This window comes from Chelon labrosus (genome assembly GCF_963514085.1).
Source record: "Chelon labrosus genome assembly, chromosome: 2".
NCBI classification, from domain to species: domain Eukaryota; kingdom Metazoa; phylum Chordata; class Actinopteri; order Mugiliformes; family Mugilidae; genus Chelon; species Chelon labrosus.
Genome location: NC_140338.1, coordinates 407,501 through 432,500, shown reverse-complemented (window position 1 = coordinate 432,500; position 25,000 = coordinate 407,501). Strand labels below are relative to the sequence as shown.

The window sequence follows — 25,000 nt, the reverse complement described above, 5'->3', positions numbered from 1 at the left end:
TAATGTACTAGCCATGTAATGTACTAGTCATTTAATGTACTAGGCATGTAATGTACTAGTCATGTAATGTACTAGTCATTTAATGTACTGGCCATGTAATGTACTAGTCATGTAATGTACTAGTCATTTAATGTACTAGTCATGTAATGTACTAGCCATGTAATGTACTGGTCATTTAATGTACTAGGCATGTAATGTACTAGTCATGTAATGTACTGGCCATGTAATGTACTAGTCATGTAATGTACTGGTCATGTAATGTACTAGTCATTTAATGTACTAGCCATGTAATGTACTAGCCATGTAATGTACTAGTCATGTAATGTACTAGTCATTTAATGTACTGGCCATGTAATGTACTAGTCATGTAATGTACTAGCCATGTAATGTACTAGCCATGTAATGTACTAGTCATTTAATGTACTAGCCATGTAATGTACTAGTCATTTAATGTACTAGGCATGTAATGTACTGGCCATGTAATGTACTAGTCATGTAATGTACTAGCCATTTAATGTACTAGTCATTTAATGTACTGGCCATGTAATGTACTAGTCATGTAATGTACTAGTCATTTAATGTACTGGCCATGTAATGTACTAGTCATGTAATGTACTAGTCATTTAATGTACTAGTCATTTAATGTACTAGCCATGTAATGTACTAGTCATTTAATGTACTAGTCATTTAATGTACTAGTCATGTAATGTACTAGCCATTTAATGTACTAGTCATTTAATCTACTTCACTAATGAAGTGTGCAAATTTAGCATGACCTGCAGAGACATGTTAATGGGAAATATGTCAGAGAGAAATATACCAGAGCTAAGCTAAGTATTTGACAATTTCCACTAATGCTCTTGGTTGAAAGCTGATTAAAAACCCATCATACATCTAAACTTGCTGTGTCAGACCTGAGGCCCTGAAAAGTCACAATGGACGTAGATTCAGTTGATCCAGATTAGCTCAAGTCTTTATTTATTTTACCTGGATTCATTCAGTCATTCATCTTCTGTAACTTCTTGTCCTGTGAAGGGTCATGGAGGTCTGGAGTCTATCCCAGCTGTCATTGGTCTAGAGGGGGGGGGGGGGTCCACCCTGGACAGGTCTCCAGTCTATCCCAGCTGTCATTGGTCTAGAGGGGGGGTCCACCCTGGACAGGTCTCCAGTCTATCCCAGCTGTCATTGGTCTAGAGGGGGGGTCCACCCTGGACAGGTCTCCAGTCTACCCCAGCTGTCATTGGTCTAGAGGGGGGGTCCACCCTGGACAGGTCTCCAGTCTATCACAGCTGTCATTGGTCTAGAGGGGGGGTCCACCCTGGACAGGTCTCCAGTCTATCACAGCTATCATTGGTCTAGAGGGGGGGTCCACCCTGGACAGGTCTCCAGTCTATCACAGGGCTAACACAGAGAGACACTCACACCTACGGCCAATTTAGAATCACCAATGAACCTAACCAGCATGTCTTTGGACGGTGGGAGGAAGCTGGAGAACCTGGAGAGAACCCACACAGACACAGGGAGAACATGCAGACTACACACAGAAAGGAACCAGTGGGCCTGGATTAGAACCCAGAACCTTCTGGCTGGGAGGCATCAGTACTAACCACCTCACCACTGTGTCGCCCCTCCACTCGGAATCACTGAGGAAAAAATGAAAAGACACCCGTCCACATGACCAAGGCTTTACTTCACAGCTCAGTGCCCAGAGACCCTGCACAAACACAACATGGGCTCCTACAAACCAGCACACGTTTGCACTGTCAGCAGAATCCAAGCAGGTACAACGTTCTCTCATGGTTAACCCTGTTTTTCTCATGCGTAAAAAACAGGCATAGTAGCCAACACATTGGAACAGAAGGTCAAAGACTTAACTTTACACTTTGCTTGGCAAGATAAAAAATAAAGATGTATTTATGGGAAATGATTCTATTATGTACAATTCAGAGCATAAACAAAATAAAACACCCAGAAAATAGAATGATTAAAGCATGCCCATCGTCACACCATGAGGAATAGGCGAGCAGCCGAGCTATTATTTTGTTTTCACATCCAACTCTTCTCTTTCTCCAAGGCCATAATGAGTACAGGATATAGTTAGGGATCTCTTATCACGTTAACATAGCTTGGGCATTCAAACCAGTTCAATTTAATCCTTTAGTTCTTACCAATAGGAAGGGGAGAACTTATCAAATAATTTAAAGGTACAGAGTTTTGTCCATGTGATTTTCCCATCTATAGATTCAACGCATTTGTGATATACTTTACCATGCAATGTGAACCAAGCAGGTATTGTTGATAGAAGAGTAGTATAGTTGTGGAAAGCTGGGAGTACTGTGTTACTGTGAGAGTATCTGGTATGGGGCTTGCTGGAGGCCGTGATTCTGAGCTCCAGAAACCAGTTAAATCAGGGATTGACCAGGGAGCAGCAGACATACCCTTAGCACCGTGGCAGCAACACTCCTGTATGACAGCCAAGATCACTGGAAGCCCATCAGTTATCTGTCCTTGGAAAAAATAAGATGTCCGTATACATTAAATGAATAAGAGGAGGTCACTGTAACGTCACAGTCTAATATGGAATCAGGTGAAATCCTTTGAGGCGTAGCTTGTCCGAAGACGATTCTGCACAAACATGTCTCAGAGCTGAGTCTCTTTGTATTATCTAGCGGGCACCACTTTCTCCCTGGCATTCGCTTTAGCCTTCACTGCACCAGCTGGTTTGGGCCGGGTCCTGGCGGGCGCGGTGACGGAGGAGGACTGAGCGGTGGCTTCCTGCGAGGCGCTGCGCCGCATGGTCGTTGTAGTCCTGGGTGGTAACATGGGGACGGTGGGGGCTCGAACCGAGAGGGGCTGCCTGGACGGGCATACTCTCTGAGGGGAGGGGCTGTCAGTTCTGCAATGGGTGGAGCTAAGGCTGCGTCGGGTTCCAAACAGGACACGTAGGGGCATTCGAGGGCTGCCAGATGGGGCGGGGACAGTTGAGGGACGGGGACATGAAGAGGAGGGCCTGGGTGAGACAGGTTTGGATTTCCGTTGGGCACTGACAGCGCCAGTTTTCTGAGTTCTGTGGAGAGAGGGATCTTTAATTAAACAGAATGAATGTTAAATACCATGTGCAGTACAAGAGAGAAACTAAATCATACCCGTTAATGAAGGATGACGCTCCTTTGGTAGCGCTAGAGTCTGGCAAGGACAGCGGAGACGGAGCAGCGGCAGCAAGCCCACCTGAAGGTCTCTTAACCGGGGTGACGGGTCTGGGGATCTTGCTTCGGCACTCCTTGGAGCCCAGCTCTTCGGTTGGTTTGAGACGGGAGCTCCTCCTGGACTCATCTGAGGTATGCGTGTCCTCCTCTGAACCGGCGGTGGACAGAGTCTCGGAAGGCCTCCGACGCTCATCGTCCCCAGAAGACAACGATGACGACGTCCCAGACAGCATCCTCCTCCTCATCCAGCGACCCTGTTGCTTCTGGACCAGCAGACGGGCCAGATCCAGTTGTCTGGCCCGCTGCTGAAGACGAGCCCGAGCTGAGAGAGAGGAGGACTGCTCTGAGCCTGAGTCCTCTTCCGAGATGAGTACAGGGATTCGGCTTCGGATTCTGGGCTTAACAGCAGCTGGTAGTTCTGATCCAGCTGCCGGAAGCAAGGTAGCTTCTGCACTCGATGGAAGCTGTTGACTAGGTTCCTGTGACAGGTCTTTATGTTCATGCACTGGTGGCGGGGCCTCTGGGACAGACTCCAAAGACTGAGCCAGGGCGGGTGACGGACCATTCTCAGTTTTGGGGTGTTTATCGGCCGGTGTTGCGTCTGGCATGGGCTCCTCTCTAGACTCGTCGAGTGCCACCTCCTGCTCGTGGGTGTCAACCTCTGCAGCTGAGTCCTTCATGATGGCAAAGACTTCCCGGTCAATCTCTTTGGCAGAGTGACCGTTGGAAGACATGACATTGAGGTGTGATGTCTCTGCAATATGGATGAAAGTGCGCTCCACTTTGGTGAAGGGGGGTGATGCGGGGGCAATGGGAGTGGAGGGCCTCAGGTCTGATCTGAGAGCCGGGGACAAACGACCAGTCTCAGAGGGTTCAGGCTGAACTGCCTCCCCGACCAGGAGGCGGTCGCTACGAGACCCGAGAGGAAACGGGGTGGCCAACTCGCCCTCTATACCATGATCACCACCGGAGGGAGATTTGCGAGTGTCTCCGGGTGAGAAGAGGACGAGGGTTTTGGACGCGTCCTCCAGGTCAGGGTCAGCATCTGCAGCTGAAGCGTGCTCCCTCTGGCCCCTCTGGTCCTCGGCCATAAGTGTTGAAGGTGCAGCGTCCTGGCTGCGTTCGGTGCTTTTCTGACTGGCCTCGCTGTTGGACTCGCTCTTTGTGACGTCGTCATCCTTTGGTCCCGGAGGTTCTGGGACTTCTTCATCTGGCGTGGCAAAGCTCCGGCGCTGAGGCAAGGTACCGGTCAGCATGACGGTGAGGAAGTCGGCCCTCTTGGCCTGCAGCTGAGGGAGGATGTGGAAATGCTCCTTCTCGTCACTCTGGCCCTTAGTCCGATAGTCTGGGGAGGGAGGAGACGGGACGTTCTGCTCTGTGGGCGACAACACCTGGAAGACAACGCAACAACAGGTTTTATTACAACCGAATCAAAACAACTCTGAAAGCAACTCTGTTTACTGAAGCTTGAACAATGCATGAAACTCTAAGGACCATCAACACTGACTACAACCAATGAAATTATATTTGACATCAAATAACAAGAAATGATGGTAAAACAATAAAAGTAACAAACAGATGTTTCTTTCAATTCATTTCAAAATAAGTTTACAGTTGAGCTTTGCCATTATAACATCAGTCTAGGAGGAACTCATGGTGTCACATATCTCCAAGTGAAAGTGGACAGAGACTCAGGTCCCGTATTCAGTATTGTGTTTTATGCCAGTGTGTAATATACACTCATTAAAAAGGAAGTCGCACTGATCAGCTGAAAACAGTTTTACTGTTGTTACTCCTCTACCTACAGACTTATACCAAGACTGATTGGAACCAGCACCTAGGAGGTTTTTGCTAATAGGCCCATCGACATTAAAAAAGACTGCAGAGACACATCTTGCCCCCAAAACCATTTTAATGTCATTTTGGTTGTACACAAGCTTTCAAGATTGTCTAGATTACATACATTGATATAAAAGGCACAAAAAATGCATTGCAGAGTTTATCCTTAGCACGCAGTCTGATATCAGGTGATTTTCAAGTGTTTCCCTTCATAAAGATTTGACATACAGCCTGTACATACATACTAAACCCCGCTAAGTTCCATGCTATAAGATAGTAACTGCAAACCTAATGACTTTCTACAGTTCTGTATATATGTACACAGTTATCATTTACAAAAAGTTTAAAATACATGCTTTACCTGTAAATCATACAAGCAGTACTGTACAATCATATAGTGATAGAAAAAAACGCTTCCATGTATTGTACATGTGAAAGACACTCACGGATCATCACACTGAACAAACACTGTGAGCTCCTTCGTCCTCCTCACCTCCACAACAGAAACTTTATTGCAAAAATCTTGAAGAAACATTCAGACGTTAGTGAAATTCTTTATTTTATTTGTTTTATTGGTGTCCCCAGAGTCAGAGCCACTCTGTAGCTTAGCTTAGCTTAGCTTAGCTTAGCTTAGCACAAAGACTGGAAGCAGCTGCTAGCTTATCTGCATCCGAAGAGAAAAACAAATCAACTCGCCATCGTTTGTTTCGCCTTGTTTGAAGACCAGATTTACAGATTTACAGATTTGCTGATTTACATGTTGTAGGTCATTTATTTACAGGTGTAGAAAGAGAGACGTAAAAACCAGACATTAGCAGCAGTTAGCATCTGAGCTTTTTAACGACCAACACTCGCTTTGAGTGACAGTCCTGAGCTCATCGTAGGGACGTGGGTTTGAACCTTCAGTTCAACCACTCCACCAACATAATATATATATATTACATATATAATATATAACAGTATAGACCGCTGACATGGTTGGGAGCAGAGCTAGAGGTTTCCCCATGCGTCCAGTCTTTGTCCTAAACCAAGTTAAACTACACTAATCTCTGCACCGACACGTCAGTATTGATGCTTTAAATCTCTCTGAGGGAAAACAAAGTATTTCTTGAAATATCTGCACGAACCATTTAAGATGAGAGTTGTGACTGATCTGATGGACAGCATGGTGACATGGTGGCACACAGAAACAAAACCAACGTGGACGGTTTCCTCTAAAGACACGACACAGTTTAGTTTTCTCTACCTGTACAACGTCACCCTGTCGTTCCGTAAAGATCCACCAGGTATCAGATGTGCCTCAGAACATATTACACTTCTTTTATACAGATTTTTACATTTCTAGAGTTCTACTGTGTGATACATGAGGTACACATGTTTGTGGCAGAGAAGTGGATTCAGATTATAATCTCATGAGGTGATGGTGAATCTTTTGCAGCTAATAAAAACTTCCTCACGCTTTTCTCAGGGGCTTAGAAACGCAGCCTACACTGACACCACAATACTAAATACTGTACGTCTATGGATCTGGAACCTCAACAAGTGTGGTCTTAATATTTTCTTGCTTAAATTGATGGAAACTTAATAAAAATAAACTGTATATTTGACATGAGTAGCAGCAGTTTGACTTTGAGGTGTTTTTATATCCAAAAGGTTTGTTAGCATCCAGATCAGGGTTCTGTATTTCAGCAGCCAGCCAATGTGTTCATTAGTTATAATTTTACATTTAATTGAATAACTGCTTGTCATTATGCAAACATTTGCTCACAGCATCATACAGAGCTGCAGCTCAACGGTTTCTGACACGACATGAATTTAATTTATATTCGTATACTCATCAAACGTTTGACAGTTACATCTGTCTACTCCAATTCTGTTCTATTTATTAATTCATTTATTCATTTATTTTTGTCCATAATTCATTCACAGTTAATAAATTATAAATATAACTATATATATTTAAATAGAATATAAATGCAGTTTTAACGGTCCATTGTAGAACAGCACGTCCTTTAGTCTGCTGAATGAACAGCGTGGATGATATCTACCTCTGAATCAAATCCCATCATGACCGATGAGGATTACATCTGAAACACTGAAATAAGACATCTTGTTGGCTCAGAGAACGTTCACATCACCGCTGTAGAAAAACAGATAACTATAAAAAAAGGCTTCCTCCATCTCTTGTTAAAGTCAGCTAAAGGCTGGACAGCTCTGATCCGTGAGTATCTCCTCTGGTAGCGGTGTGAAATATTTACAGAAATCACAGACTTCTTGGAGTCAGCTGATATTCACCGTGTTTTTGTAGTGATTACAGTACGATGCTGTTTTTAGTCATTTTACAGTCAGAGGTGCGTGTCGTACAAACAGCAGATCTCATGCAAGAGTGGCGACAGTCGGTGAAACAGTCTTTTGGTTCAACACAACGCAGTGAATCCTCTGTAGTGTTCTACACTCACTGAAAGCTGCTGAACGTGGCACGGCCTTCATGGACACACAGCATCAAACATGTATCAGTGACAATCTTGTACTGTAGTGAAATAATTATGCCAGCGTGCAAAATAAAGTACAGAATTAGCAGCTAGTCCTCTTCTTACATTCTCTAAGTGGTTAACGCTGTGTTAAATATAAAACCAGCAGGATGTCCTGAACTCAGCGTGAAGCAGCATGAAAACCAACCTAGGCTTATCTCCTCGTTAGACTGGAGCCTTAAAGAGCCTCAGCCCTGAGAGAAAGCCTCCAACACAAGCTTAATGAATCAGCAAGCGGTGCATATTTAGTTAATGTAGCCCTTTAAAACACTGAGAAAGCAACAGCTTGGCTTTCATTGCACAACATGGCCGTCCTGTGTCTAGAGCCTGGAGACGCAGCTTGGACTCCAGCAGCGTGGTACGATGGTAGCAGCGTCACCTTTCACTACTCAACATTCAACCACAACAATGGTTCACAGCATGGTGGAGACCACGGTGGAGACCATGGTGGATACCACGACCATGGTGGAGACCACGGAGGAGACCATGGTGGAGACCATGGTGGAGACCACGACCACGGTGGAGACCACGGTGGAGACCACGGTGGAGACCGCCCTCCAACATCTACTTCACATCAACATTAGAAGAATGTGAAAAATCTTCTTAAAGCCGTTAATTCAATTTTGGACTAAAACACGACTCACAGACGCTCTGAAGACCATGAAGCTCAACCTTCATATTTCTGGAGATTTATTACGGAACAGAAACAAGCTTTAATGAGAACATAATAAAATCAGCCTGGCCCCTGGCTCCTGGCCCCATGGCCTTATGGCTCCTGGCCACATGGCCCCATGGCTCCTTGCCCCATGGCCATATGGCCCCATGGCCCCATGGCTCCTGGCCCCATGGCCTTATGGCTCCTGGCCACATGGCCCCATGGCTCCTGGCCCCATGGCTCCTGGCCCCATGGCTCCATGGCTCCTGGCCCCATGGCCCTATGGCTCCTGGCCCCATGGCTCCATGGCTCCTGGCCCCATGGCCCTATGGCTCCTGGCCCCATGGCCCTATGGCCCCATGGCTCCTGGCCACATGGCCCCATGGCCCCATGGCCCCATGGACCCATGGCTCCTGGCCACATGGCCCCATGGCTCCTGGCCACATGGCTCCATGGCTCCTGGCCCCAAGGCCCTATGGCTCCTGGCCCCATGGCTCCATGGCTCCTGGCCCCATGGCCTTATGGCTCCTGGCCACATGGCCCCATGGCTCCTGGCCCCATGGCCCTATGGCCCCATGGCCACATGGCTCCATGGCTCCTGGCCCCAAGGCCCTATGGCTCCTGGCCCCATGGCTCCATGGCTCCTGGCCCCATGGCCTTATGGCTCCTGGCCACATGGCCCCATGGCTCCTTGCCCCATGGCCATATGGCCCCATGGCTCCTGGCCCCATGGCCTTATGGCTCCTGGCCACATGGCCCCATGGCTCCTGGCCCCATGGCTCCTGGCCCCATGGCCTTATGGCTCCTGGCCACATGGCCCCATGGCTCCTGGCCCCATGGCCCTATGGCCCCATGGCTCCTGGCCACATGGCCCCATGGCTCCTGGCCCCATGGCTCCATGGCTCCTGGCCCCAAGGCCCTATGGCTCCTGGCCCCATCGCTCCAGAGCAAATATTTCTCTTATTATTTTTTAAGCAGTCCTCCAGCCTGACTCTGTGGTTTGTGGCAGGCACAGATTGATGTACATTTGATTACGTTGTAAAGGTTCAAGGATAAATATGAGTATTGGCTCAAATTGAAAACCTTGGTTTCCATGGTAACAGTGATGACAGTGGTTTGAAACCAGTTCGCTACAATCAAGTCCTACGTTTTAACGACCCATCCATCCACCCCTGACTGTGGCCATATCCTCCTTTATTACCACTAGAGGGCAACATAACAAACCCAGGGTTAGGGTTAGGGCCCTGTGGGGCAGTTTGATCTAACAGGGAAGATATACTAACGATCACATTGAAACTTTGGGATATGTGAGTTTTCGACAGATGTCTTTTGACAAAACAAATCTGAATGTATGAATCTTTAATGTAAGCTGCTGATTTGACGGAGCTGTTTTTATTCTAACGACATCACACTGAATTAACGAGCTACTGTTTCATCCATGTAATCTCTAATAGAACTGTGACGAAGTGGAAAACTAACAGCAACAATATTCAACTTGTTTCTGCTGCTCAAACCAAACTGAAGTAGAATCCGGCTACATTTACTGTTCGGGCCCTTACAACACAACTCGTTATTCTGGCTCTTTGAGAGACTACTGGAGCTACCATGTGATTATTGGTGATTTCACCCGTTCACCTATTGACTGTTTCCATTCCTACCAGGGGTCTAGTGTTGATGGTGTTGACTTTTAAAGCAGATTACAAACAGTTTTTTGCTGTAGCATCCCTCACGTTACTTATTGCATCTGTGGTGTTTTGCATCCATATGGTGAGACCCTCGCCCCCCCAGCCCCCCCCCCAGCCCCCCCCCATCTCTCTGACTGACTCAGTGATAAAGTGCAACAGTAATGTCCAGCAGTCAGAGAACAGTGATTAGAAAAGGAAGCACGATGGAAATAAGACAGTGATCCAAACACAAGATACCAGAACCAGGAAGTCTTCACCACAGACGGAGAAACACTCACTGACTAAACTAGTGAGAGGGAGACAGAACACACCGGACCCAGACCAGACTGATAAGACCAGGACAGCAGCACTCAGTCTGACATCTCACAGTAAACTCAAAGACAGTTCAATAAATAATCTGTCTGACTGCAGTTTGAACCGACAAGTCAAGAATGAACCCAGATTACTGCGTTCTCTGGAAGACCTGGATTTAACTAAAATAGATAAATGTGAGACGTTCATCGTGTCCACATCAGCTTTGACTGATAGGTGGTTTAAGACCAGACCTCCACCTCTACCCAGACCCTAGCGTCGTAACTGACGACACCTCCCCAGAAATATAACTATGAGCCACGGTGACACAGATCACAAGAGCTGTGACTGGTCCTCTGGTAGCAGCGTGTTTCCTCGTTAGTGTTTCCAGCTGCTTCTTCATCTCCATGATTTTTAGAACAGATTGTTGTGGATCAATAAAGAATGGGTAAAGTTAACTGAGGAGGTTTGGAGATACAGACATTTGTAAGACTCTCCATTGTTGAAAGTGAAGCAGGAAGTAGAAACAAAAATGAACCTGATTGACAAAACAGACACAGCACCAACTAGTGTTTGGGTGGAGATGTTACAGAGCGAGTCAGACTGATGAGGTACAAGTAGAAATGACTCACTCCACCGTAGGCTACGTACGTAGGTTACAGCGTCTATGTCCCGCAGGTATAAACTGTGATCATCTCTCTAATGTCACGGGTCATGGTCACACAGTCACCAGGCCCGAGTCTGCAGCCATGCTAGCAGCTGAATGCTAATGCTAATGTCAGTGTGATAACATGCTCCCACGCAGATACAGCGTTAGCCATCTTAGTTAGCATGTTAGCATGTTAGCATGCGTCTGACATTAGCTAATTAGCAGTAAATATGGGGAGAATGTCATTGTTGGTGCCGGTGCTTGGTCCGTGTTTGACCTGATGATGGCGCTGGAGGAAAAGGATTCGCTCTCTCTGGATGCACCTTAAATAAAAAACGTCAAACTGAACCAAAGATATTTCACTCAAAAGACGACCTGACGTTAGAGCAACAGCTGGACTAGGATCATCCTCTGGGGAGCATGAACCCATCAAACATCCACTATGTTGATGTTTTCAGTCCATTTCACCACTTGGGCTCCACACCAGTCAGCTAATGTAAAGACCCGGGCCCGGCCCATCAGGTACAGAATCATCACCTGGAGACTGGATTCAACATTAACACTGGAGGTGATTTAGAGATGAACCCAGATTAAAAGGGCTCAGCTTCCTCTTGTTATTTCATGCTAGAAGGATCATGGACATCGATGCAGCGGGACAGTTTCTGCAGATTAACACGAGACAAACTCAAAAAGTGCAGAAAATACATTTAGCCTGAAATAAATTCTGTGTTTGTGTTCTGGTTCCTAAAGCCTGGTATCACAATCTCCAGACGAAGAGAGGACAGAGGCCTCAAACTGATTATTGTGCCAATAATACTGTCTGGTGGGTGTAGATTTTATTTTAAATTCAAACGGTCTGTGACACCGCCCCCGTCCCATCACAGCAAAGTACAACTTATAAAATAGAGTTTTAAAAATGTTGGAAATAAATCATGAATGAACCGAACCAAAGGAGCTATGGCTGCTTTCAGTCACGTTTTAAAGATGTTTGTTAGTTTGTTCATTTCTCTGGTTGTTGTTGTTTTTAATGTTTTGATGTCATTTTTATTTTATTTCTTTTAATTATGAAACACCCATGTGTATTTCTTTAGCTAGTTCGTTGTGTTCTGTTAAATGTTTGCGTCTCAGGTTCAGCATCCGTCCAGACATCAACCGTTGGATAACTTTTACACTTCTGTCTTCAAACACGACATTTAACGAAGCGAGAATCAGAGCGAGACGTTTGAATCTTTTGTTTTTGTGCCGATGTAGCTGTGAAGCGGTGGGGGTGGGGTAGGGGTGGGGTTGGGGTGGGGGTGGTGTATTGCTCGGTGGACGGGATGATCCACAGTGTCGGTGCAAAAACGTGATCGCCGGGACGACCTGCATTCCTCGACGATCGCTCCTTCATCGAAGCAGGAGAAGCAGAAGAAACACAAATAAATGCACAAAGAGCGTAAAGCATAACAGTCTGTTAGCAGCCCCCCCCCCCCGTGGTCACGCTCCTCTTCTTCACCGGAACAAGGAGGAAGGGTTGGGTTCAGATTCTTTCCACCAGTCCTCCAGGTCTATGGTGTGTGCAGAGAGGCTTTACAGAGTTTATTGCATGGAAAAGATTTCCTGTCTTCAGCACTTTTCTTCTTCTTCATCTTCTTCATCTTCTTCTTCTTCTTCTTGTTCTTCTTGTTCTTGTTCTTCTATCTCGTCCTCTGCTTGAAACCAGGTGGTAGAGCTACGTGACTGTGACTGTGTGTGAGACTATGTGTGGACCAGCACAGTGGTTCTGCTGTGGGTCAGGTATATATGGCTTGTTGTCTGCTTCTGTCTGGTTCATATATGCAGAGCTGGCCAGTACGGTCCCCCCGCCTCCCCCCTGCGCCCCCATGTCCTCCCTGTGGTGACTATTGCTCAGTAGGAACCAGTCAGACCCATTATAAAGACTTCTGATAGATTATTATTATTATTATTGTTCTCACTGCATCATGTGACATTAGGACGACCTCTGACCCTCGTGACCAGCGCTGCATATAAGTGTGTATCTGTGTACTAAGTGTGTGTGTGTGTGTGTGTGTATGTATTATGTTGTGTGTATTGTGTTGTGTGTATACTGTGTGTATATAGTGTGTATTGTGTTGTGTGTATACAGTGTGTGTGTATTATATAGTGTGTATACTGTGTGTGTGTGTTGCGCTCTGAGTCCGTCTCTCAGTCGTCTCAGCTGCTGTTCTTGTTCATGAGCTTGGCTAACATCTGCTGCAGCTGCGTCCTGGACACATTGAGGACAGAGTGTCTGCTGCGCGGGCTGCCGGGTGTGGGCAGGGTGCCGGCGTGTCGCCGCCGGGCCGAGGTGGCGGCGGTGGTGGCGTGGGCGGGGCTGCTCTCGGCCGAGCGGCTCCTCTGGATGAAGCTTCCTCCTCCGTGAGGGTAGTGCTCGGTCTCCAGGGTGGAGGAGGAGAAGACGTACGAGGCCAGCCTCCTCAGCTGGTTGGGCCGTCCTTGATGCCGGTCCTCTTCCACCTGCAAACAGACCAATCAGAGAGAGGGAGGGGGGTTAACAGGTGGAAACAGACGGGTTGTAAAAATAAAAGGTTGTCCTACAGCTATATGCCAACACAGATTAGACTTCCTGCCCTTGTCTCCTTCCCCTCCCTCAACAAACAGACGTTAGACAGGAGAGCTGATTGGTGCTCTCACACGTCTAAAGTCTTCAGCTGATAGGTCAAAGGTCACGAGGAGAGGAGCATGGGGAGAGTTTGTCTACAGTTACAGCTATGACATGCTACAGAAAGTTAACATGATCTGTGTGGGCTGCCAGATTGGTCAGACTAGCATCCCTTTAGCTGGAGACATGAAGATGAAAATAGTTTCCCCCACAAAGAAGCTCTAAGAGGACACAAAGTCACCAGCACGAGCACATACTGAATGTGACTAGTCTACAACAGTCTGAGCCTGGACAGTCTGATCGTCTGATTTCTGAAGGAATAGAAATGAGCACTGGAGATGCAGAAAGAAAACAGGGAACACAAAAGAGAGATGGAGTCATCAAGCACACAAAACACAGACACACGACGGAGGGAGAACAGGGAGGAGATATGTCTGAACATAAGGAAAAGAAAGAGGAGGAAAAGAAACGAGTGAGAGAACAAAGGTAAAGGACTATTCCTAAACTGTGCTTACCCCGAAACATCACTTTATTTCTTCTTGTGTTGTCCCAATGGCACCCTCGCTCTTTTCTCTGTCTCCTCAGGTGAGTCAAACTTGACATACTGTGTACTTTTAAAGCGATAGGTTGGGGGCAAAGGCATCAGTAGTTATGGGGGGCGGGGGGGGGGGGTGGGGCTGGAGAGGAGTAAAAAAGAGAATGGCGGTCCTGGACGGCTGGCGGCAGAGGAGCTGGCTCTGAGTCTAGCAGGGCGGCGGTGGGCGGGCGGGCGTGAAAATAAAAGAAAGTGGAAGCAGAGCGCGCTAGAGTACGACTACAAACAGGCCGTAAGGATGACATGTCAACATCAGCCTGAAAACAGCAGCCACCAAGTACGGACCACCACAACTGTCCTAGCAGTAAATAAAGAGATGAGTGCATGAAGAAATCAAAGCGTCACAGAAACAAAGAAAAAGAATAAGTCACCACATCCATGAGGAACGTCCTGCTGAAGGAAAATAAAGATCCCACATTGATGAGTCCAGACTCCAGAGTTAAGAAATACACTCACATCTAAAGTCTAGAGGACCTGGCTTTATCAGTGGATGGACCTGGAGCACACATTTATTATCATGTTGGTTTGTCTGGTTTGGTCCAGACCTGTCAGTCCATCTGGAGTTAAATGATCCGTGGGTGGAGCTGAAGCAGCAGATAAAGGCTGGGGGGGTCGATGGAGACGTGGAGAAAATAAGAGACTGAAGATGGAAACGAGCCGACACAGTGGAAATGAGCTGAGGAATCAGACTCGTGGTCAACCTGAGAGGCTGCTGTTTGATTGGTTTCTGTTCCTGGTTATACGTAGACGTGTCACATCCAGCTGCTCACTGTGTGTTTGTTAATGTTGGTGTCGTGTCACTGCAGCTCCATGGAAACGCTCCACGTTTGGTCACAGCACGGCTACCGGCTGGGTCGGCTTTATATTATGGACCACACCTGGACTACACCTGGACCACACACCTGGACCACGCACCTGGACCACACATCTGGACCACGCACCTGGACCACGCACCTGGACCACACCTGGACCACACCTGGACCACACACCTGGACCACACACCTGGACCACACATCTGGACCACGCACCTGGACCACGCACCTGGACCACACCTGGACCACACCTGGACCACGCACCTGGACCACACCTGGACTACACCTGGACCACACACCTGGACCACGCACCTGGACCACACATGGACCACACATGGACCACACACCTGGACCACACCTGGACTACACCTGGACCACACACCTGGACCACGCACCTGGAACACACACCTGGACCACGCACCTGGACCACACATGGACCACACCTGGACCACACACATGGACCACACCTGGACCACACACCTGGACCACACCTGGACTACACCTGGACCACGCACCTGGACCACACACCTGGACCACACACGTACCACACACCTGGACCACACCTGGACCACACATGGACCACGCACCTGGACCACACATGGAACACACACCTGGACCACACACCTGGACCACGCACCTGGACCACACATGGACCACACACCTGGACCACACCTGGACCACACCTGGACCACACATGGACCACGCACCTGGACCACACATGGACCACACATCTGGACCACACATGGAACACACACCTGGACCACACACCTGGACCACGCACCTGGACCACACATGGACCACACACCTGGACCACACCTGGACCACACCTGGACCACACATGGACCACGCACCTGGACCACACATGGAACACACACCTGGACCACACACCTGGACCACGCACCTGGACCACACATGGACCACACACCTGGACCACACCTGGACCACACCTGGACTACACCTGGACCACACATGGACCACACACCTGGACCACACCTGGACCACACCTGGACTACACCTGGACCACACATGGACCACACACCTGGACCACACCTGGACCACACACCTGGACCACACCTGGACCACACATGGACCACGCACCTGGACCACACATGGACCACACATCTGGACCACACCTGGACCACACCTGGACCACGCACCTGGACCACACATGGACCACACATGGACCACACACCTGGACCACACACCTGGACCACACCTGGACCACACCTGGACCACACACCTGGACCACACCTGGACCACACACCTGGACCACACCTGGACCACACCTGGACAGCACACCTGGACCACACACCTGGACCACGCACCTGGACCACACATGGACCACACATGGACCACACACCTGGACCACACACCTGGACCACACCTGGACCACACACCTGGACCACACCTGGACCACACCTGGACCACACCTGGACCACACATGGACCACACACCTGGACCACACCTAGACCACACACCTGGACCACACCTGGACCACACCTGGACTACACACCTGGACCACACACCTGGACCACACCTGGACCACATCTGGACCACACCTGGATCCAGATTGCAGGTTTACTGCAGTGACTCATCCTGAAGAGCTGCCAGACGACTTCATCCTGTGACGTAGAATCTTTACTAAATGATTATTATTCATTTGATTGAATTATAGAAGAATGTGAACGATTCCCTCAGAGGTTTAATAACAGGACCAATGCTGAAGAGACACCACAGGACAGGACACGTCCAGTAATCGACCCAGGAGGAGAAAGGTTCAGATCTAAACATTAATATATTAAATGGAGAAGAGAACGTCCTCCCCAGGCAGGACATCTCTGAGGGACTACCACTATAAAACCTTATGATCTGTCAGTGCTCTGGTATCAGACTTTGCACATCTGTAGCTCCTCTCTTCATCTGATGGAGACGTGACGTGTACTTTTACAGCTCAGTACTCTGATCGTGGGACTAGAGGCCGTAACCTTTTACTGCCTGTACTTCACAGCTCTACATTCACACATAACAATCCTCCATTCCTCTTATGTTTATTTATTATCTGCAGCACTAGGAGAAGGATTTATGGCTAAGGTCGACCCTAGGCCATAGTCACGTCAGATATTTAAATAAAACTGGTTCGACCTATCACAGAGAAGCAAACTGCTGCAGCTCAAACACATCCATCCACATTCAGCTTTCAGGGACAGCTTCTTTGTTCTTCATCACCAGATATGAAGCTAATGTCAGAGTCAGGTCAGAGAATAAGGTTTAACCCCTTATAGGCCACTGAAAGACCCAGACCTCCTGCATCCACCTCCACCTCCACCCCCACCTCCACCTCCACCTGTACATGCTCCCATGATGAGCTGCTTTCATCCAATATGGACATTAATCCCTTTAACTTATATTACAGTAGGTTCCATTCATCCACCGTCCAGGTCAAAGGGTCACCTGAATGTGTGTGTGTGTGTGTGTGTGTGTGTGTGTGTGTGTGTGTGTGTGTATAGAGTGTAAACCACGGGGCGACAGCGTGTCATCAGAGAACATGTAAACACAGCAGAGCATGAGGATGAAAACACCATCAGCATCATAACAGCTGCTCTACAGCTGATCTCCACATCCATCCATCCAGAGGAAGACAACAGTCCAAAGCAAAAGATATGAAAAGATATGAAAAGATATGAGAAATTAACAAAAAGATGTAAAATAAAAACAACAACAACGACAGAACAAGTGCTCCAGTGATACAGAGAACACAGCAGCAGCATCGTTCTCACAGCTGGACCAGGATACGTGTCACAGGCAGTGGTGAAGCTCCAAACCCTGGACGTCCTAACATATAACACTATGACATACAATAATATATATGACTAGATAAAACACTGGGTCAGTTACACTCAGGAGACAGACAGCTGACAGACAGCTGACACGCAGGACTGATAATAAAACATGAATAATCTATTTAAATAGAATCTGTGTTTAAACCAGGCAGCTTCAGAATCACACCTGCACCAGTTACATACTGATGATGGATTAATTCATGTCCTACTCTCATGATCCTACGGGATCCTACTCTTCACTGAGCGGCTGTCGACTGGCATGATGTCACTTCCTGTTTCTATAGCGTCAGATAACTCAAACTAAACTTCTCAGATAAACTGACTCTTGAACATTCATCATCATTATATTAACGCCCTAAAACCACAGAGATCATTAACGTGATGTGCGTTTTAGTTTGGCCCAAGCCCCGCCCACTAACATGGAGGGGGTGGAGCCTATGACCTATACTGCAGACAGACACCAGGGGGAGCTCTACTTGACTTTAGAGGAGCTGTCATGGCGTCCATCTTTTATACAGTCTTTATCAGACATGATAAAACACATTATATATATTAATTACCCTGCTCTAGACCCGGAGCCTGATTCATGTCCAGCCTGAAGCCAGAGGATGAGGGTGAATGAATGAATGAGTGCGTGCATGTGACCAGGGTTCAGCTGTGAGACTGAGCTGCTGCCGTTAAGCTGCAGATGAACTCCTGCAGGAGTCCAGTCACTGTGATCTGTGTAAAGGTCAGCTCCAGCATGAGTCCACATGTCTTCTGTGTGAGCTGAAGCTACTAGAAGCTCCTTCAGACCATTTAACTGAAAACAGTTTGGTGCTGCTCTGGTTCCAGCTGACTCCTTGTTAAACTATATATGTGATGATATGATATAGTTTCATTTTACAGTAGTTTCTGCTGGACCCTCAACAGCTGTTCTCAGACGGAGGAAGGCTTGTTTTTCATTCTGAAGTCTAGACCTGACACAGACTTTAGAGGACAGAGTGGACAGTAGATCATGCTGGACTTGTCCTTTAGGTTTCATGTTGGCGGGCAGATAGCCGACGTGGTGCAGACTAGTCACCAAACTGAATCTGAATCTGCTGGGGAGCCGTCCACTCCGCTCATCCGTCCACCAACATGTCATCAGAGAGGTGTGCTCTCCCCTAATTGGCTGGCTGGGTCTCTTACCGGTCTTTGAGGTCCAGTGGGCTCAGATTCTCGCCGGCGGGGGCGTCCCGAGGGCAGCGAGTGGCATGGCGACTGGGCGGGGCTCCCGCCGCTCCTCCTCGACGCCTCCTCCTCAGTTAGCGTCAGCATCCCGCGGCTGCTCTTTGGACGAACCACCAGCTCCCCCGCTGCAGGGAAAGCACACGTTCACCACAGTTTAACACAGTAGACACAGGTTCTGAAGGCTGACCAGTCTGAGGAGGGTTTATTTTAGTCCAGTGTCCCTTTAACTTAAGGTTTTAATGTCTGGTCACTTCTGTTCCTCCAGTCTTCAGTTCATCTACAATCAATATAAATATACATGTATATGACCTGAAGAGCTGTATGGTCCTCTACAGGTTAGAGTACTGGGACCAGTACGGAGGTAGACTCCTACCTCCAGACCGGAGCCTCCTCCTCTCCTCCAGCTCCTCCAGGGGCCTCAGCTCCTCGGGCTCCTCGTCGGTGGTCCCTGACGTGGTCGGGTGGAAGTCCCTCAGCTCCGTCTCTTTGTCGATGATCACCCAGTCTTTGCTGTCGAAGTCCTCCTCCTCGGCCAGCGGGACGGAGCGGATGAAGGCGTTGCTGTGCGCCTCCTGGTCGACCGACGCCACCGACACCTCCTGGCGGCCGCTGGCCTGCCGGTCGCCGCGGCAACCAGGGTCGACCGACAGCATCTGAGCCGGCTGGGACGAGTAGACGTGACGGGACGGAGAGCCGAGCATGTCCATCCTAGACCTGGAGCACACACAGACAGGTAGAGACAGGTAGAGACAGGCAGAGACAGGTAGAGAGACAGGTAGAGACGGGTAGAGACAGAGGTAGAGACAGGTAGAGACAGGTAGAGAGACAGGTAGAGACAGGTAGAGACAGGTAGAGAGACATGTAGAGACAGGTAGAGACAGGTAGAGACAGGTAGAGAGACAGGTAGAGACAGGTAGAGACAGGTAGAGAGACATGTAGAGACAGGTAGAGACAGGTAGAGAGACAGGTAGAGACAGGTAGAGACAGGTAGAGAGACAGGTAGAGACAGGTAGAGAGACATGTAGAGACAGGTAGAGACAGGTAGAGAGACAGGTAGAGACAGGTAGAGACGGGTAGAGACAGGTAGAGAGACAGGTAGAGAGACAGGTAGAGACAGGTAGAGAGACAGGTAGAGACAGGTAGAGACGGGTAGAGAGACAGGTAGAGACGGGTAGAGACAGGTAGAGAGACAGGTAGAGACAGGTGGAGAGACAGGTAGAGACGGGTAGAGACAGGTAGAGAGACAGGTGGAGAGACAGGTAGAGAGACAGGAAGAGACGGGTAGAGACGGGTAGTGACAGGTAGAGAGACAGGTAGAGACAGGTAGAGACAGGTAAAGACGGGTAGAGAGACAGGTAGAGACAGGTAGAGACAGGTAGAGAGACAGGTAGAGACAGGTAGAGACGGGTAGAGAGACAGGTAGAGACGGGTAGAGACAGGTAGAGAGACAGGTAGAGACAGGTGGAGAGACAGGTAGAGACGGGTAGAGACAGGTAGAGAGACAGGTAGAGACAGGTAGAGAGACAGGTAGAGACAGGTAGAGAGACAGGTAGAGACGGGTAGAGACGGGTAGTGACAGGTAGAGAGACAGGTAGAGACAGGTAGAGACAGGTAGAGACGGGTAGAGAGACAGGTAGAGACAGGTAGAGACGGGTAGAGACAGGTAGAGAGACAGGTAGAGAGACAGGTAGAGACAGGTAGAGAGACACGTAGAGACAGGTAGAGACAGGTAGAGAGACAGGTAGAGACAGGTAGAGAGACAGGTAGAGACAGGTAGAGAGACAGGTAGAGACAGGTAGAGACAGGTAGAGAGACAGGTAGAGAGACAGGTAGAGACAGGTAGAGAGACAGGTAGAGAGACAGGTAGAGACGGGTAGAGACAGGTAGAGAGACAGGCAGAGACAGTGGAGAGACGTCACCTCTGTCCGTAGCCGTCGACGCGACCCTCAGCAGCAGACAGGCGGTCGGACTCTGGGCTGTTGACCCGCCGGTACCTCAAGGACCGACCCTGACCCGTCGGCGACTCCGGGACCACGCCTCGAACTGGCGACACCGGACACACCCCCCGACCCGCCTCCTCTTCCTGAGCCCCCTGAAAATGGAGATTCTAAGAGTGTCATACTAATCCCCAGCACAGACTGTGACACACACAGCTGTTTGTAAGAAGTGAAAAGTGATTTCAGTGCAGGAGGAAAGAAATGAGAGGACATCTGTGAAACCCAGAAACGCTACAGAAAGACCACTGGACTGTAGAGGCTCCTGAGGACACTTCTTCCAATCTTCAGGTCTAGAGGAGAGGGGAACATCATCACTAGTGTCTGCAGTTAGAGGAGACTGTTTGACCCCGTCCCACCATTAGTATCCCATTATCAGTCAGACGCTCCTGTCTCAAGGTGAGACTTGTTGGGGACAGATGTTCTGACTGATGTCAGATTATATCCGACCTAGATGTCTTCTGTTACTCCTCTTTCAAAACATCCGTTTTCTCTGGATGAAATGTGGACGTTGTTGTCTTCAAAGGAGTGTCCTTGTCCTTCAGATGTAGGTGGACACCTGAATCGTCTCCTGATGGGCTGGTTCTCCTGGGTCATGTGTTTCTGGACGATTTGTTTTGTTTCTCATCTTTACACCTGAAGACTTGGATGAAACATCTTCCAGGAACTCTACGGTCCAGTTTCCTTTCTCCATCGAGTTTGAAATATACAATGACCTGGATGACTGAGAACCAGACACATCTTTGACCTTGTCCCAAGGAAACGTGTTTGCTAGCTAACTGCTTCAGAGGCTAACATGTTTATCCCATAGTCTGTATATAAACATGGACACCACGTCTCCACTTCCTCTCATTGGTCAAACTGACTCTATGTTCCCGGGGATACGGGCGGCGCCATCTTGTGAGTTTGGATCCAGAGTCTGATCAGTACGGTCTGAGGGCGGAGCCACGTGGAGCCGTGATATTGATGCCCCGCCCACACTTCCTCCAGACTCACTCATGTTTTAGTTTCATTAATACTACGCTCTGCTCTACCTCCACCTGTTACAAGGAGACGATGGATTATACTAAAATATAAAAAATAATTACTCTCACAGTCCCATGGGAACGGTGTACGGAGCGGTTGTCATGGCAACTGGTGGTTGCCATTATGTCACATCCTGTTTCTATAACGTCAAGTAACTAAAATGAAACTTATCCAAAACCTGAACATTCAGTAACATTATATTAACGACCTAAAATGACAGAAACCAACTTTGAAAAACAAAGAGGTGTATTCTAGTGTTTTAGTTTGGTCCAAGCCCCGCCCACTAAAATGGAGGGGGTGGAGCTTATGACCTATACTGCAGCCAGACACCAGGGGGAGCTCTAGTTGATTTGGCTTCACTGTAGAGGAGCTGTCATGGCGTCCATGTTTATAAACAGTCTATGGTTTAAAACGACTCTTGTTATTAATAATCTCTGTCTCTGTATTATTACATCGTATGCGTCCTGTGTATCCAGACCTTGTTCAGACTGATCCTGAGTCGGTTGCGGTTGAAGTCTGTGTCCTCCCAGGCCTCAGGCTCCCCAGCGTGCTGGGCGCCCGTCTCCCCCGGGGGTCGGCTGGGCGGGGCTGGGGGGGCGTTCTCCTGATCGCTGAGATGTTCATCCTGTAGAACATCGTCTGTGTTCTCCCTCTGGAGGTCTCCAGGAACCGGCGTCACGATGGCTCTGAGGACACAGAACGAGAATCATTTCAGAAAACTGAATTATAATCTTTTCATTCTATTGGTTTTAGTTGTTTCAACAAACTGTTTTCAAATCAAAGTAGAATAAGTTGTAATGAAACAGTGGGATCAGAGGAGGTGTGACGTGGCTGGGCTCTTACCCCACCATGGCGGCAGTGGGACGGGTGTTGTGCTGTGGTTGGGTGGAGGCACTGGTTGACAACGTGACATCACTTCCTGCCTTCTCCCAATCAAAGGGCTCGTTCTCTGTGATGATTCGCTCCTTCATGCTGTTCTCAAAAACTGACATCAGCAGCTGAACAAAGAAGAACATGGATGTTAACGGAGGTCCAGCTTTTACCTCAGAACCAGTGGCTCCTCCTCATGACTCCTACCTGGTAATCTGGTTTGGTGTAGTAGTCCAGGGCCAGGACATGTTCCAGGAAGAGACAAAACTCTGAAGGCATGTGTTTGAGCAGCATCCGATGGTCGTAACGCTCCTTGATCTGACCCACTTGTTCCTGGAAAAGACAAGAAAACACTCTCAGGGTTTATTTTATTTCTTTCATTAATTTTATCTCTTTTTTTATTTTTTTCTTTATTTTATTTGATTTTACTTTTTAACTGAACCAAGTTTATTCAGAGGAGACAATAATAAGGTATTTTATACATTTTATTCCCCTGTGCCAGTGCCCTCCGCAGTGCTCATCTGGAGCACTGCGACTTTTCCCTAACCTAACCCTCCCCCTAAGACCTAACCCTAACCCTCCCTAAGACCTAACCCTAACCCTCCCCCTAAGACCTAACCCTAACCCTCCCTAAGACCTAACCCTAACCCTCCCTAAGACCTAACCCTAACCGTCCCCCTAAGACCTAACCCTAACCCTAACCCAGAAAACAGGAAAACAGGAAGGAGCACGTGCATCAAAAGGTCTCAACATTCAAACGTCTTCTTATGACTGAGTGTGTGATGATGATGATGATGATGATGATGTGTTTAGTGCTGCGCTCCTGCTGTCCAATATATATGTGTGTATATATATGTGGCGTTGGGGCAGCAGAGGGGCGGCGGTCTTTCTCGTAGAGAGCAGGAAATACGATGGAAATAAGATAATATAGTTCAAACATGTTGAGAGCAGTGATAGTAGCTGTGGTCAGAGGTTTGTGTTCAGGTGAAGCTGTCTCACCTTATCTTTGATCTTCCTCCACGGTAGCTGTCCAACAGCAAACTCCACCAACATGTAAAACAATGACCACAGGTCGTCATGGCGACCCATTTCCTGGAGGAGCACAACAAACACACAGCGTTGGGGTGTTAGTAGTAATTCTGACACATGACTAGAAGAGCTCCACTCAGACCCAGACATGAACCACTCTGAGAACAGTCCAGTCCAGATGGAGAACCGGTCCTGGTTCTGTCTCTGTTCTTTTACATAACATCCAGATCAGGAGCTGGTGCTGACGATTCTCAAACTAAATAATGGAGGAAACAGGACGGAGCACTAAGAACCAGTGTCAGGATGATCCAGTGCTGTGACTCCTTTCAGATGCGTTTGACTTCCTGTCTTCGTCTGTGATGACGCTCACGTGTCTTGACTTGAGTCTTTTGTAGGTTTGTAGTTTTTGGTTCTTTTGTTTCCTGCTCCTGCTCCTCCTCTAGTGTCCCACCTCCTCATCCACCTCCTCATCCACCTCCTCATCACACATCAGAGGTAGCTTACAGTCTCAGCTGATGTACATGCTCCACATACAGCATCATCCTATCACATGCCTTTCTTTTAAATGTTAATCTGTCAAGCTCAGGGTCTGCACCGGCTGCTTTATGCATCACTGGACTCATCTTAGTTTTCATATTTACAGACTTTTTAATTTAACTTGTTTCTCTGTGGGTCTAATGTGCTGCACATGAGGCAGAGCTGACAATAAATCAGACTCAGACTTCAGACGTGTGCACTGTTAAACGATTTCAGTGTTCTATCTAAACTCTATTCTAGTTGAATTTTACACATAAACAAGTGGATGAACAGCCGACATTAAAAAGAGGACTGACCTTGTTTTTATGGGCGTTGACTGAAGCGTAGCGGACCGTCCCTCTGAAACCTGCCACCGTCCTGGGCTGAACGTAGAATAAAGGAACGTTATTCAGGAGAGACGTCAGCAGACGTCTCGGTCATGTCTCATGATCACATAACAAATAAAAACCTAGAGACAACCGTTCAGGTCAAGAGTCCAAGCATTAAAATTATTATTTTATTTGTTTTGTGATGAGAAAATTAGTTTGTCGCCATAGGAACCACTCACATCCCTGGGTAACCATGGAGATGATGGAGAAACGGGAGGCA

At 48.0% G+C, this 25,000-nt stretch overlaps 1 protein-coding gene across 1 annotated transcript in view; it reads right to left on the bottom strand.

Moving 5' to 3' along the window:
- Positions 1-1,639: 1,639 nt before the first annotated feature.
- ttbk1a (tau tubulin kinase 1a) overlaps positions 1,640-25,000 on the bottom strand; it is a gene marked incomplete at its 5' end in the record, with an annotated part of 31,149 nt that continues 7,788 nt past the window's right edge. The window contains 10 exons of the mRNA XM_084558964.1: positions 1,640-3,067; positions 3,147-4,597; positions 18,915-19,081; positions 19,330-19,670; positions 20,876-21,048; positions 22,455-22,662; positions 22,820-22,974; positions 23,054-23,179; positions 23,846-23,938; positions 24,709-24,774. Of these exons, the coding sequence (XP_084415090.1) occupies positions 2,662-3,067; positions 3,147-4,597; positions 18,915-19,081; positions 19,330-19,670; positions 20,876-21,048; positions 22,455-22,662; positions 22,820-22,974; positions 23,054-23,179; positions 23,846-23,938; positions 24,709-24,774 (3,186 nt within the window). The 3' untranslated portion in view covers positions 1,640-2,661. The remainder of the gene's footprint in view (positions 3,068-3,146; positions 4,598-18,914; positions 19,082-19,329; positions 19,671-20,875; positions 21,049-22,454; positions 22,663-22,819; positions 22,975-23,053; positions 23,180-23,845; positions 23,939-24,708; positions 24,775-25,000) is intronic.